This window comes from Wasmannia auropunctata, unplaced genomic scaffold (genome assembly GCF_000956235.1).
Source record: "Wasmannia auropunctata unplaced genomic scaffold, wasmannia.A_1.0 LD334538.1, whole genome shotgun sequence".
Taxonomy (NCBI): Eukaryota; Metazoa; Arthropoda; class Insecta; order Hymenoptera; family Formicidae; genus Wasmannia; species Wasmannia auropunctata.
This window is the reverse complement of record NW_012028352.1, coordinates 887,874-900,873: the sequence shown is the minus strand read 5'-3', so window position 1 is coordinate 900,873 and position 13,000 is coordinate 887,874. Positions and strand designations below refer to the sequence as shown.

At 43.2% G+C, this 13,000-nt stretch overlaps 2 protein-coding genes and 1 long non-coding RNA gene across 4 annotated transcripts in view; all 3 read left to right on the top strand.

Moving 5' to 3' along the window:
- The first annotated feature begins 1,176 nt into the window (after positions 1 to 1,176).
- LOC105458398 lies at positions 1,177 to 2,817 on the top strand. Of its 2 annotated transcripts, none has more exons than XR_975532.1 (6): positions 1,177 to 1,417; positions 1,669 to 1,703; positions 1,799 to 1,910; positions 1,990 to 2,062; positions 2,184 to 2,412; positions 2,654 to 2,741. XR_975532.1 is itself a non-coding variant. In XM_011703675.1 (6 exons), exons 1-6 carry the CDS (start codon positions 1,379 to 1,381, stop codon positions 2,722 to 2,724), a joined length of 468 nt encoding a protein of 155 aa, XP_011701977.1. In that variant the 5' UTR covers positions 1,178 to 1,378; the 3' UTR covers positions 2,725 to 2,817. The 2 variants fall into 2 exon arrangements, 1 of the variants encoding a protein (XP_011701977.1); XM_011703675.1 differs by having other exon boundaries at positions 1,178 to 1,417; positions 2,184 to 2,321; positions 2,654 to 2,817.
- Positions 2,818 to 2,854: 37 nt separating this feature from the next.
- LOC105458397 lies at positions 2,855 to 3,364 on the top strand. The gene is made up of 2 exons (XR_975531.1): positions 2,855 to 2,974; positions 3,094 to 3,364. It is a non-coding gene; the product is annotated as an uncharacterized LOC105458397 (long non-coding RNA).
- Positions 3,365 to 3,843: 479 nt separating this feature from the next.
- The window catches only part of LOC105458396 (transcription factor 12), a 111,963-nt gene continuing 102,806 nt past the window's right edge, over positions 3,844 to 13,000 (top strand). Inside the window, exon 1 of the mRNA XM_011703673.1 lies at positions 3,844 to 3,925. Within this exon, the coding sequence (XP_011701975.1) occupies positions 3,844 to 3,925 (82 nt within the window). The remainder of the gene's footprint in view (positions 3,926 to 13,000) is intronic.

The following is a 13,000-nucleotide window of genomic DNA, read 5'->3' as shown; positions in this document are numbered from 1 at the left end:
TAGGTTAAATGCGCCTGGTCGACGATTTCCGTAGGCTTCGAGATTCGAGAATCTCGAACGTGCGCCTATCGATAGCTCGTGAATCGCGGTCGGTACAGAACGCTCGCATCGCGGCGAGTGCCGGAGTCGGGTCCGCGTCGTTCCGTATTTTTTTCGCGATCGTTGTTATTCGGAGATAATCCCGCGCGCCGAAATTACTCGCGAAGCGTCGGGCATTCGTAGTGTATTGAATGTCGCGTACGATCGTTAGGTAACGCGACTCGATACTCGGAGATATTCCGAAGATTCGGAAATACATCCCTGCAGCGGGAGCATCCTTCCATTTTTAGCTAGCGCGAATCCGAAATGCGGCGAAAGTAGTGCGCTGGCACGCACGGTCATCGCCAGGTACGGATATACATTCATTTCTATGTTTATTGCTCGAGTTTCGGTATTTCGAAAATCGTACAATATTGCCATGCACATTGGACAGATTCCAAACGGCGATTAATGGCAAAACGCGCCCGATTTCGGGTTCGAAAGTCGCGATTCGCCGCCATGTTGCTCGCGAGCGTCCAAAAGTTACACTCAGCGCGTCTCATAAATTGATCATAAATATTGACGTCATGAAACACACATCGATATCATGATTTCGATATCGATCCGCTTGTGTACTTATATATACATATACGTACAAAGTCAATCAAAGTCTTTATGCGTATATCGTTCCCTATTGAATTACCATAAAACACAATAAAAAGCAAAAGTTTGCGCGTAAAATAATTAGGTATATGTATGTAGTTCTGTAATCCGCTGCATTGATATATTTTTTTTTCACATAAAATTGTAGTCACAAAAAGATAAAATTAACAATGGTAAAATGGGTGGATGAATTAAATAAGAATTAAATAGAGAAATGGAGAAGGAGAAGAATATGGAGTTTTTTCTCATCTATATTGTTTATATGTCTTATTAATAAAAATGGAAAAAACTCTTTCTCTCTCTCTTTCTCTTTCTCCTTCAAATTTTTGATCAAATATATAACTAATATCGAATTTTCTTTACACTATGATACACATAAAATGCCAATATTGATTGGATGATTATGAGAATTTTAGTTTCCATTTTTCTATTTGCAAACAATTTTCGAATATTAATTTAGGCAGAGCAATTGTTAGATGGCAGCAGCTGCTGAAAGCGCTCTTGGAGTCCTGGCTGCACAGCTGATATACGCAGTACACATGTATACGCGCTTCGTGTTGTTGTCGAATCGAAATTGTAGGCGGAAAAAGCAGATTAGATATTTCTTTGTCAGAAAGATATTTTTTTAAAAATCTCATCCGAATTAATCAGTCGTTCTCTTCGTCATTATATAGAGGCTTATTGTCGTGCGACAAAGATGCCTAATATAACCAATTTAACTCATTTTCCCTTAAAGGTATGTAAATAAAGTATCAACTGCGTTCTCCCCTATCTTTCAGTGTGTGTATATCCAGTGGTGTTTTCATCAAAATAATTACGGCGTAATATTGTATTTTTTTGCAATTGCCCAAATTGACACTTGCGTGTACATTGATTTCGCAGTTTATTTCTGTTTTTCTAAGAACAGTTTAATTTACAAATGTATAAATAATACAATGCTCAAACAAAAACAGAAAATGATATCGTTTATTATTGTATTTTTTTCAGCTCATATTTACAATTCACTTGATACTTGTAACATGGTAAGAGCAGCTTGCATGCCGTTGAAGTGGAGAGATGTTATCTACATAAGAACTTGTATCTTTATATTCTGTGTTAAATATAAAATACGTTACAGGGCTATGCAGGGAGGTTGGTGTCCAAAATCTGTATTGTTCTATAACCTACTATTCTTTGTTTGCATATTTTGGGCTGTTCGTGATGTTGAGTCAGACGAACCGCTGCAATTTGTAAGTTATTAAAGAAGCAGGAGGAGAGTTCATTATTTTTATTTTATTTAAAATTGGCTGTGATTATGCATTTTTACAGGCACTTTTCATAAATGTAATCTCTATAGTTCTTGATGTGATCACATTGGCAATCTATAATCCATATTACATCCGTGAGTATCAAATGTATTCTATAATGTCTTTTCCATAGTGAATGAAGAAAGAGGAGAAATGGGATGTTGCAAATTGTTTATTGATCTACTCAAAAGATGTATCTGTCTGATTAACTTGCAGATGGGCCAGAAACGTTTAGCGCAATCTTCATGATCATAAATTTGGTCGCTCGACCTATCTCGAGTATATATCTGTTGCGAATAGGCCAGGCGAGAAATGGCAATTTAGCCACGGTATTCGTACCAAGTCCTGCCACGGGTTAGTAAATCACTGGTCACACCAGTGATTTACACTTTTGTATCTGCACTTTTTGTAATATGTCAGTGCTTCAACAAGCTTCTGATTTTAAGTATGTGCACGTACGCTTTATTGCAAATTATGATTGTTCTGTATTATTAATAATCAACAATTTTTAGTTACCTAGGTTTCTGTGTGTTCAGTTATAGCTTATTTTATTTATAGTTATTTCTCTTGGAGTTGCTTTTTGCTTGAAGTTATATTGCATAAAAATGTAGCGTGCAACAGTGACAGATCTTTTTAATGATTGCAAATAAAATTGGTCTATGTTATTTTGTTTGAATTATTTACAGGATACAACAGGCAAGAGTATGAGGAGATTTCTCATCCCGTCCCACAGAACTCCGATTTTGAACCAGTTTAAAAAGGGCTGAACAGAATTTTTTGAAAACAATTCCAAATTCATACAATATATATAAATTTGTGACATAATATATTTTTTTAAGTTATAATTTCATAAGATTATTTATTAATGCTATATTAGCACTAATAAAAAATCTTTTAAATTATACATAAGTTGCCTTGCATATTTTGCAAAAAATCAAAGATTATGTATTTATATTTATTGCTGTTAATTTTCTATTGCTTGATTGAAGTTTTTGTAATATATATATATATAATATAATTATATGTATAGTTTTATATATATTTTATATTTTAGTAGATTGTATATATATATTAAAATATGTATATATACAACCTACTAAAATATAAAAGTTACATAAAATTATACATATAATTATTTCTATACTTTGTCTAATCATACAATAATATAGCAATGTTACACAGGCATAAGTTACTTTAATTAACTGATAACGTTTGTGAATGATATTACTTCTGTTGTCTATTCTATTTAGCGAGTTAATCGAATACAACGATTTAAATCTCATGTATTATAATTTTCTACGTAGATCGTTGTGCCTAATATTTTTAATATATTCAGAATCTATTCTGTACAACTGTTTCTACTATTAACTTGTGAATAAAAAATTTTAATGCAAGCATCGTTATCGAGGGAGAATTATCCGAAGGAACAATCCAGCAAATATCCATGATAATCCTTCCATGTTTCCATCAAGAATTGAATTTTTTAAAATTTCTTTACTCGTTATTTCTAAAAATTAAAAAAAGAACGTGACTTGTAATGCTCTTCGTAAAAGCACTCGATTGACACAAAGTTTACGATATATGTATTTCCGCTTTTGCAGTGTGTAAAATTGAAGACGTCGAAATCGGGAATCGGGATGATTGCGACCGCTGCTGCTGCCTTTCGAAGACGACGCGCGGGCGTGACGCTCGACCACGGACGCGCGATGGCGCCAGCGGCGCGAGTATAAGAGCCGCGTCCGTGAAGCGGTGCACTTCAGTAGTGTGGGTGATCTTAACGGGAGGAGTGTGGCTCCGCGCGCGGCCGCTCCGCGAAACCGTGCCCACTCGCCTCGACCACGGAACGTCCACTCGTTTTCACGTCTCGTGCGGAAACATGGCGGCCAGCGACGACGAGCCGATGCATCTCTACGAGGTCTTTCAGAACTGTTTCAACAAGATCGCTAATAAGCAGTCCGGTGAGTGTGCGTCGTCGGCAGTGCCCGTGCCTCTCCTCGCGCACGGGATACCTTGCGGCCGTGCGCGGCTCGTGCGGAAGATAAAGCGACGGACGTCTCTCTCTCTCACCCTCCGTCTCCGATCTTTGGAGTCTGTGTCTCATGTGTCTACCCGGTGCGGCGTGCGTATTTTGAAGGCCCGTCGGCGTCCGAGCCGCGGTCGATTGAGCCCGCGATCGCGCCGAGGATCGCGGCGTCGACGGCCGCCAGGGCAACCCCTCGCTCCGTGTGTTTTGGTTCGCTTGTCAGTGCCCTGGACAGTGCTGCCCCGTCGACGGCAACTAGCGACGAGAGCAACGGCTCTCTGCCTCGTGTTCCCCGCGTCCTGGTTACCCTCTTCCGACGCCGCGATTTTCCCTCCGTCGACGCGGGTTCCTCGCTCCCCGCGTGAATCGCGACGCCGCGCCGGGATGCGAATGACATAACCTAGACACGTCAGACAGAGAGACGTCCGTCGTCGTTCGCTGTCATGTGCAACAGTGTAGTAAGGAGCGATATATGCGCGTGTGTGTATGGTATGTGTGCATGCATATGGTGTGTGAAGCATGCTCGTATATGAATGTGCGAGGGTGAGCGCCGATAAGGGAGGCTTCCGGGAAAGAGATGATCGCCGTCGCGATGCTCCGTTCCGCTCTCCGTCGATCTATCGGCTTAAGTATACATATTCTCGCGTTATGTTCGTAACCACGTGCCGGGTCGCCACCGCGATCGTACGAATCGTTAGTGGTTAATCGCTCGGATGTAATGCGAGAGTCCATAAATCGAATCCTTTTTCCTCCTTTCTCGAGCCTCTCTTTTCTCTTCCTTTCTCTCCCTCTCTTTCTCTCTGTCTTCCTCTCGCTCCCTCAGCAGTCAGCCTCCGCGCGAACGCCGTTTTTCTTTTATTTCTGGCTTCATACACCTGCCAGAGAAGCAGCCACGGAGCGATGCGCCGTTGCGTGCCGCGGAATCGTGCGTTACCTCTCGAAAGCGAGGTTCTCATCCTTCATGGATCTTTGATTGTCGCAACACGTGTCACAAATTCTAGCCCCCGCTAGTTTTTAAATACCTATCTCACGTGTTTCTAATATTTGGCGAGTTATTTGGCAATTTTTATCTTTTATGTACATTAATTAAACGAGCACTTGACAAAAAAGATTTTAAGCGCTACAAATAATCTTAGAATTTATTTATTTATTTATTTATTTTGAGAAAAAAAATATAAAAAATATTGATACATTCTTTATCTGTATTTTATAATTATAATCATCGTAATTAAAATCATTGAAAAATCAAATATTTCTGCATCTTGCTTGTTTATATCAAGCCTGTAGCTGTATTTGCTCGATCTATTTTTCGAACGATTGTACAATTATTGTATATTTGTTTCTAATTAGACGATGTCGAAATTATTCTCATGATTATTACAATGCTTTTTGAAACCGCGAGATTCCCACGTTAATTATCGCACAAAGCAGTTACGAAATTACAATTGGGAGAAGAGCGCGAGATGTGTTGCGCGGCAAATCGCGGTATAGTTGGTTAACTAAGTCTCAAACGTTTGTTTGGTTTGAGATGCTGTTTGGAAGACGACGGTAGACTGTAGGCCCTCTCGCGTACGCTAAGTTCGGCGCAGCCGAGCGGCTCGGGAAGACCGCAAAAACTATGTTTTAGACGTCTCGTCCGAGGCGTTCCCATATTCCTTTGAAACGCTGCGGGAGCTCTGCGCGCGCCCGGGCTATTCGGTTAAATATAATTTATATCGCGGCATCGCGTATGCCATGAAACTTTCCTATGGCGGTAAACAAGACGGCCAGGAAAGGGCAACGTTTCGGCGTGGCGACGAGCTGGCGATCCTTTGTACACGTACAGTGGTTTGGAAAACGACGCCCTGCGTAGTTTTACGAGACGCTCGAAACGATGTGAAATTATACCGAGTTACGTTTCGTTGCAGAATTGCGAAACGATAGAATCACGTTCCTCTCAATATTAAATTGATAACAAGATATTTGATATCGCGTCTGTATCGAATGTCTTCACGTCGTACGATGTATAATTATGCCGGGTTACGTTTCGCTAGGTATATTTTTAACGATAGATTAAACATATAATAGAAGATTATAACATCGTTACACGTTCTTCGAAGACCGAAGAACCGTCGCGGCAGAATCGATGGAGGTTCGTTATTTACGCTCGAATGTTTCTACCGGGTGTCAGATTCGCCGAGTCTCGTTTCTCATAATTTGATAACTACAAGACGAGTTGACGAGTCGTCGGTTCGTTTCGGCCCGTTAATCTTGACGATTGTCGTTTCGCGTCGAAGAGAGAGAGAGACCTTCGTCTCGGATCTTACTGCGCCGCGGTCGTTATTAAGGCTCGTATTACTTTGCGTACGATACTTAACGAGCCGTATTACGACGGTCGCGAGCCTTCAATTTACGGCTGCGTATTGCTCCGTATTGCTATTTTGCAAACAGTTCGTATTGAATTTCGGTCTACTCGCAAGCGTATAGAGGATAACAGCCACAGAAGCTTTAACAACAGATTTATATATTATTAATAATATTATTATTATTATAAGCACTTTGATACAAAATAATTTAATAATAAACGGGGGAAATAATAGTCAGGATTGGAGTCTTGTCACAAAAGTAAATCATCGTGACGTAATATCCTTATGATTTCCTGTCTATAGTGTCCTACAGTCGAGGATCGTCAGGTTTCAAGTGCAAGGGTATCCGAAAATAGCGTCTATCCTACTTCCCAAAAATACTTCCGGTGTCAGTTTTAATTCCCTCTAATCCGTAAAAGATTCACCTACTGAGGTCTTTGGTTTGGCTTCTTTCCCGTTGCGCTGTATAATTGGCCGATCGACTGAAATTCTATCAGTCACGCAACGCAACATAGTAACATAAACAGAGATAAAAGTCGGTCGGAAAGATAAGTGTTTCATTGTCCGTCCGACGTTTCATAATCCGCCGGCAAAACGGCCGACTGCGAGAACGATTTTCGCGCTACATTTCGCCGCGGCGGCGCGGCGCACGAGATGCAATCCCAGGAGAATCCATCGGCGAAAGATAAACGTTCGCGCCGGCGCGAGAAAATAATCTGATTTGAAATTACGCGTAATGCGGCGAAAACATACACACACACACACACACACACACACACACACACACATACATATAGCCGGCGCCGAAAGCTAACGGATCTAAAATTAGTCGCGCGCACGGTGTGACTCACGAGTAAATCTACCTGGAGCACTAGTTTGTTTCAGGAAGTGTAGCGAGCTCGATAAAATATAGTTTAACAAACACACGTGTGTGATTCATGTATAGCGCAAACGTTCGTTTCATCGAACGTTCGAAATGTTGTCGCTCTACTTGCGCTGTCGCCAATCGTGTGTTGGCGACTTTTAGTCGCTTCAGTATTCTTTATCGGGAGTATCCGTTTTTACTTGAGTGTTCCCGGTAAAGAAATATATTATTTGCTCCATGCCCTTTTGGCCAACCGTTACGACTCGCGCGCAATTTCCTGCACGAAATAAGGTTGCCTCTCTCGCGAGCGAAATATTTATTTCGAGCGAGAGGGCCCCGTCAAATATCCCAATAACGCCGTTTTCGCAACTCTCCCTCGATCGCGAGATATCCCGTATCGCAACCGCGACGAAGGTTGCCACGCTCAACATTCCGGCCGAACCCCATGGCCAGGCGCCATTTTCGAAACTCTCCTTCCTCGGAGCGAGAGTTTAACCGAACGACCATAAACGAGCTCCAGACACAACACTCGTGACTTAGGTCCTTCTCTCTTTTTCTTTCTCCGGCTACTGCCATCTCTCTTCCTCCTCTCTCTTTTTCTCTCTCGCCGGAGAATTATCGAGGGAGTGTCACCGTGATGCACCTGCCTCTCGCTCCGTCTCTCTCTCTTTCTCCGTTTTTTTTCTCGCTCCCGTGTACCGCCGCCTCTTTCTCGGCCTTTCTTTCCCCGTCTCGCGTGCACGCGCCTCACGCGCGCGTCCTCGAACTTATAATGGCTCATGTCGAAAACCCACATACTTAAAATATGGAGGAGGGTGCGTCATCTTCCGCCGGTGTCGGAAAAATGTACTATCGCGACGTCGCACCATCTAAGATTGCCGCAGAGAATTTTGCCTCACTCTCGTATTCAAGTTTGATTGATTTCAGTGATAAGGAAAAAATCTGTTAAAAATCCTCAAAAAAAAATTTCTCTTTGTATAAAAAATTAAGTATTATAGTTTCTATAAATTCACTTTTGCACATATTTGAATCTTTTAGTACTCTTAATACAACCCTTAATGCAGACATTAATTTTTTAAATATCGATTTTTCTAACGCGATTTAAAAATGTTAGCGAGTTTCACGGTATAATGAATGAAAATGTACGATTATCTGCGATAACAAAAAACCCTACTTAATCTCTCCGCGTAAATCGGCGATATTCCACAGTCAGACTCCGTCGCTTCGTTTATTAATACTGAGTGGTTTATTAATACTGGAGCGGTGCAATTTTGCGAGAGAGCGCGCGTTTACGCGAGATGCAGGCAGATTCCGCGAAGGAGATAGCGGTATCGCGGTTATAAATATATTCTGGCGAATTTTATCCAGAGTCGGCGGCAGCGGCAGCGGCGGCGGCGGCGGTCTCCTTGGACGCTTTTCAATCCTCTCCTTAGGAAAGGCCAAGTCCAGAGTGCGTTCACGTATGCACGCACACAAATTAAGGGCGCGGGCATAATCTACATTTACAGCGGGGACTCGATGAGCATCTGCTTCTACCCCTCTCACCCTCGACCGTCCCCTCGTTCACCCGTCGCCCTAAACTCGATCCCTTTCCCCGCCAACGAGCATCCTCTCCCGACCGCGCATTCTCCCAATCAGAATCGTTCCCTCTTCCTCCGTTGTATCGGGGGCTCCACTGTGTCCCGCTCTGTCGCTCTTGTCCTCGCTCTCTCCCTCGCGTTTTCTTCATCACTCGCTCCCTCTCCTTCCCTCGCAAACACACGAGCGAACGCGTGCAGTGGTGTCGATAGGTCACGCGAATCCCTGCTCGAATCAACTGTCTTATCTCGATATTGTTAATATTAGTCTCATTACGCAGAAAAGTGTGTAATTATGTCAGCAGTGTATCGAGTTAAAGTGCATCATTATCATGCATTTTTGTTAATTTTTTTTTTGCAAAACTTCTACGAGACGTTTATAGAACTTATCCAAGATTTTAACAGGTTTTTTTCGTAATAATTATGACTTAAACTCACGATTCAAAATAGAAATACTTACATATATTATATTAATTACATAATGAGCATAGGAAATTCAATACTGTCGCCGATACTCTCGCGACATTGATATTCTAACTCGTGGAAATTCTGTTAGCGTTGTCTAATGTGTTAAAAAATGATCTTTCTCTTTGCAAAATTGTGCTTGAGAGTAAGGCGTTATGCAATTCTCACATGCCGCGTATCTCACTCGATCTCATCACCGTTACTTTCGGCGGACAGGAGCAACTGGCGGCGGAAGGCAAACGACGGAAAATGGAAGACATTTTAAGGCTTTTTGCGAAAAACACGGGCGCGCGCCACTCGAGAATTCCTGACTAATGCAAGTCCCTCGTTACCGAACCGCGTATACGCCATTCGCCTCGCTCCTGTTATGGTCGATATGAATTTGCCACTGCGTGAAACTCGCGCTTCGGGTCCTCTCTCTTTCTCTCTCCGCGGACCCCTTGCTCTCGTTACTTCGCGTTTTGTGCGTCTTTCTCTCTCTCTCTCTCTCTCTCTCTCTCTCTCTCTCTTTCTCTCTCTCTCTCTCTCTTTCCCCTTTTCTTTTTGTCTCTCTTTCTCTCGCAGTTGTACTCCGTTCGCTCTTCAAAGTTCCTTTCTGTTCATCTCTCGGTGCGCCATCCCCCCTTCCACCCTCATTTCCTCTCCACAAATTTGCGATGCTCCACGGAGAAGAGCAAAAGTCCATTAGCCGCGGCGAGAACTGGGTTACAGAAACGAGCTTGGCGCGATAAAAAAGATGCCGGATGATCCGCGTACGATTCTCCACGTATGCACATCGTTCCCGTTCGCTGCTGTAAACGTCTCGCAATCGATTGGTGTATGCACGTCTGATATCTTAAAGACTTATAAAACAATCTCCCTCACTTCCCTCGAATGTACATTTCGACACGGTAATTATATTTTACCGTTAATATTTGTCGCGATGACTCGAAAATAAGATACAGTTATATTTCGGGGGATTGACGGTAGGTAAAAATAAAGGTTCATCGCGTCTTTGAAAATCTCATCGCGATGCGATCGAATGTCATCCTCCGCGAGGACAAATACCTATCGTCCTGGAGAGTCGTGTCTCTTACCAGCTTGACTGAAAGCACCACCCTACAAGGGGCACCATATCCTGGTATCCCCTTGCTTCATTGGCGTAGCCACGATGATTCTCAATTATGTTTTATCGGTGCGCCACAACGGAATATCGTAACGTAACGTTTAATGTTTATAATTGTGCCTATAGATCTATTGAGGCCGTCAATTTTAATTTAATTACAAAAAGTTGTCTAAAGTGATTTATTATTAACACAGAATTTTTAAATTTCAATCTTACTTTACAATGAATGTCCGTAAAACGAACTTATGTACGTATACGATTGCGCGTGACTAAAATATTAAAAATAAATTAGTCAATATTGAATGCTTAAATTTTATTAATCCACAGTTTAATAGCAAAAAAATTAATAGTAATAAAAATACTTTTCGCACTTTTTATTTATCATACATATGTGAAAGCTTTAAGTTATCAGATTTATTTCGAGTGACAACAAAAGTCAGGAAGAGATGGTGCAATGCCACCTGTAAAGCACCACCAGGCACGTGCATTCCGATAGAGAGCGAATCTGGCTAGCGAACCATGTGTGCGAGCGCGCACGCACGCATGTACGTACGTGCGTACGCGCGAAGCGCATATGCACCGGGTAGGTTTTCGGCGACACGCGGCACCGACCTGCACTACGTTCGAAATAGACATCTGGCCAGATTTCGTTAAGTTTGGCCCACATGCAGCCGTGGCGCATAGTACCGCGTACGTGCACGCATGTTGGTACGCGCCCGGTGCGTGTATGCGTATATATGCCGCGACGCGCTCGTCCACGCGACCGGGGTTCGAACAACAAATGTGCACATGGGGCACTCTCCTGACGGCTGTGAAAAAAGGGGCTCCGATTTTTTGGCAGGTGCCACTGTCCTCGAGCGCGCGACGTCACCTTGTGACGTTCAATGGCCCGCACGGAGCTTGGAGGAATGTCATTTCTAATTGGGGTAAACGATCATCATGAGATTCCGTTGAGAGAAACGTTGAGCGCGATTACTGCGATTAAACTCTTTTGCTGTCAAAATCTTTACTCTGACTTAACTGGTTTCTTCTTTCGATTTACTAAAAAAAAAAAAAACAAAAAATAAAATACGAGATTTGAGTGAAATGAAAATACATAAGCTATGTATCGTGGTGAGATCTCTTTTCATGTAATCAAATTCATCTCGCAATTCTTCATAAGAGGAGAGAGAAAGAAAGGGATTTGCGTTTCTTTTCTCAATTAGTTGGTTTTCTCAAGCTTTATCACGTTCGCTGCTGTATCGCGGAAGTATAAAAAATGGCGTCAGAAGTGCCGCGAGATCACCTGTTGAATGTATACCCCCGAGGGCAACCACCAAGATTCGCTCTCCTGCCTTCGGATCTTCATCCTCGTTACCCTGCCGCACGTTCGTCGTTCGTGAAGTCGCGTGAATGAACACGCGTGTCGAGAGCGTCGCGTAGAGGCGTCGTCAGTGAGTGCGAGCAAGACCAAGAGAAACCGGAACACGTGCGTGCCACGTGCCGACAGCGGCACGCGCGCGCACGCACTCTGGCCACTTTGGATTCTCTCTTTCTTCTCTCCTTCTCTTCCCTCTCCTCTCCTATCTCTCCTCTCTCTCTCTCTCTCTCTCTCTCTTCTCTCTTTCTTTCTCTTTTTTGCCCTTCTTTTTTTATACGCACAATTTTGCACACACGCCTTCCCCGTTTTCACCGATCGACGGAATCGGCGACGGGTGTACTTTTACTCGCCGCGAATCGCCATGAGCGATCGATCCGATCTCTTCTCGTTTTCGGTCCAATATTATGCGACGATCGAGAATGTAAGGAGCGTTTCTCGAGTACGTGGTAAATGTTGCCACGTGCAACGTTTACCAACAAGCATGATGCAACTTGCGTTTAACCCATATTCTCGAATACTTGAATTAAATTCAAGTGTTTAACGCGAAACTGGATCGCATTGACGACATAATTGCGTACGCGAATTTATTGTTTTTTGTAATATCATAAATTAATGTATCTTGAATCTCGCAATTTCGAGTCTTTCGTTCTGATATGTAGCCCTGAAATTAATGTCAAGAGACACAAGAATTTACATATTGCAGTAGAATTATTAAATTCTTTTTTTTCTCTTTCACGTTCACGTTCAATTTCGAATTAATTATTCTTTGTCTTATTATTGAAGTTGTTTTTATGACATTTTATATAAAATCAAAGGTTTTTCTTCGTCGAAGCTTCAGAATCTTCAGATCGCGCGTAGCTCCACGTGAATAACGTGATACAGTCTCAATGTTGGCCGGTTATTTTAACAACGACAGGTTGAGATGCACTGGGGCCCCCGTGGTCTGCGCCAATGTTCTCCAGTGGGCCCCTTCTAGGGTAACACGAAGGGGGGCACTGGCAGCGACAGCTGCTGCTGCTGCTGCTGCTGCATTTCCCCCTTCGCCTCTCGCCACCTTCCTTCTCCCCCTGTCACCCCATATACACACGCCCGCCCTCTCCTCCCCCTTGACAGCCCACGATCGCCTTGGTCCCGCGGGCCCCTTGGCACGCCGACATCCCCACCATGGGGCCCCATGGTCGCGTGGCAGGCAGCCTTCTCCTCCACAAAATACACCTTCGCTGTTCCGTTTACTCCTGAACGGCGCAACGGACGATACCTCCTCTTACCGCCCTTCCTCCGTTTGTTCTCTTT

Bases quoted from the DNA above. Each gene is read 5' to 3' on its own strand.
- LOC105458398 (XM_011703675.1), top strand. From the start codon at position 1,379: ATGCCTAATATAACCAATTTAACTCATTTTCCCTTAAAG. The intron at 1,704-1,798 runs GTAAGAGCAGCT...AATACGTTACAG, and splicing joins CACTTGATACTTGTAACATG to GGCTATGCAGGGAGGTTGGT. The intron at 1,911-1,989 runs GTAAGTTATTAA...GCATTTTTACAG, and splicing joins CAGACGAACCGCTGCAATTT to GCACTTTTCATAAATGTAAT.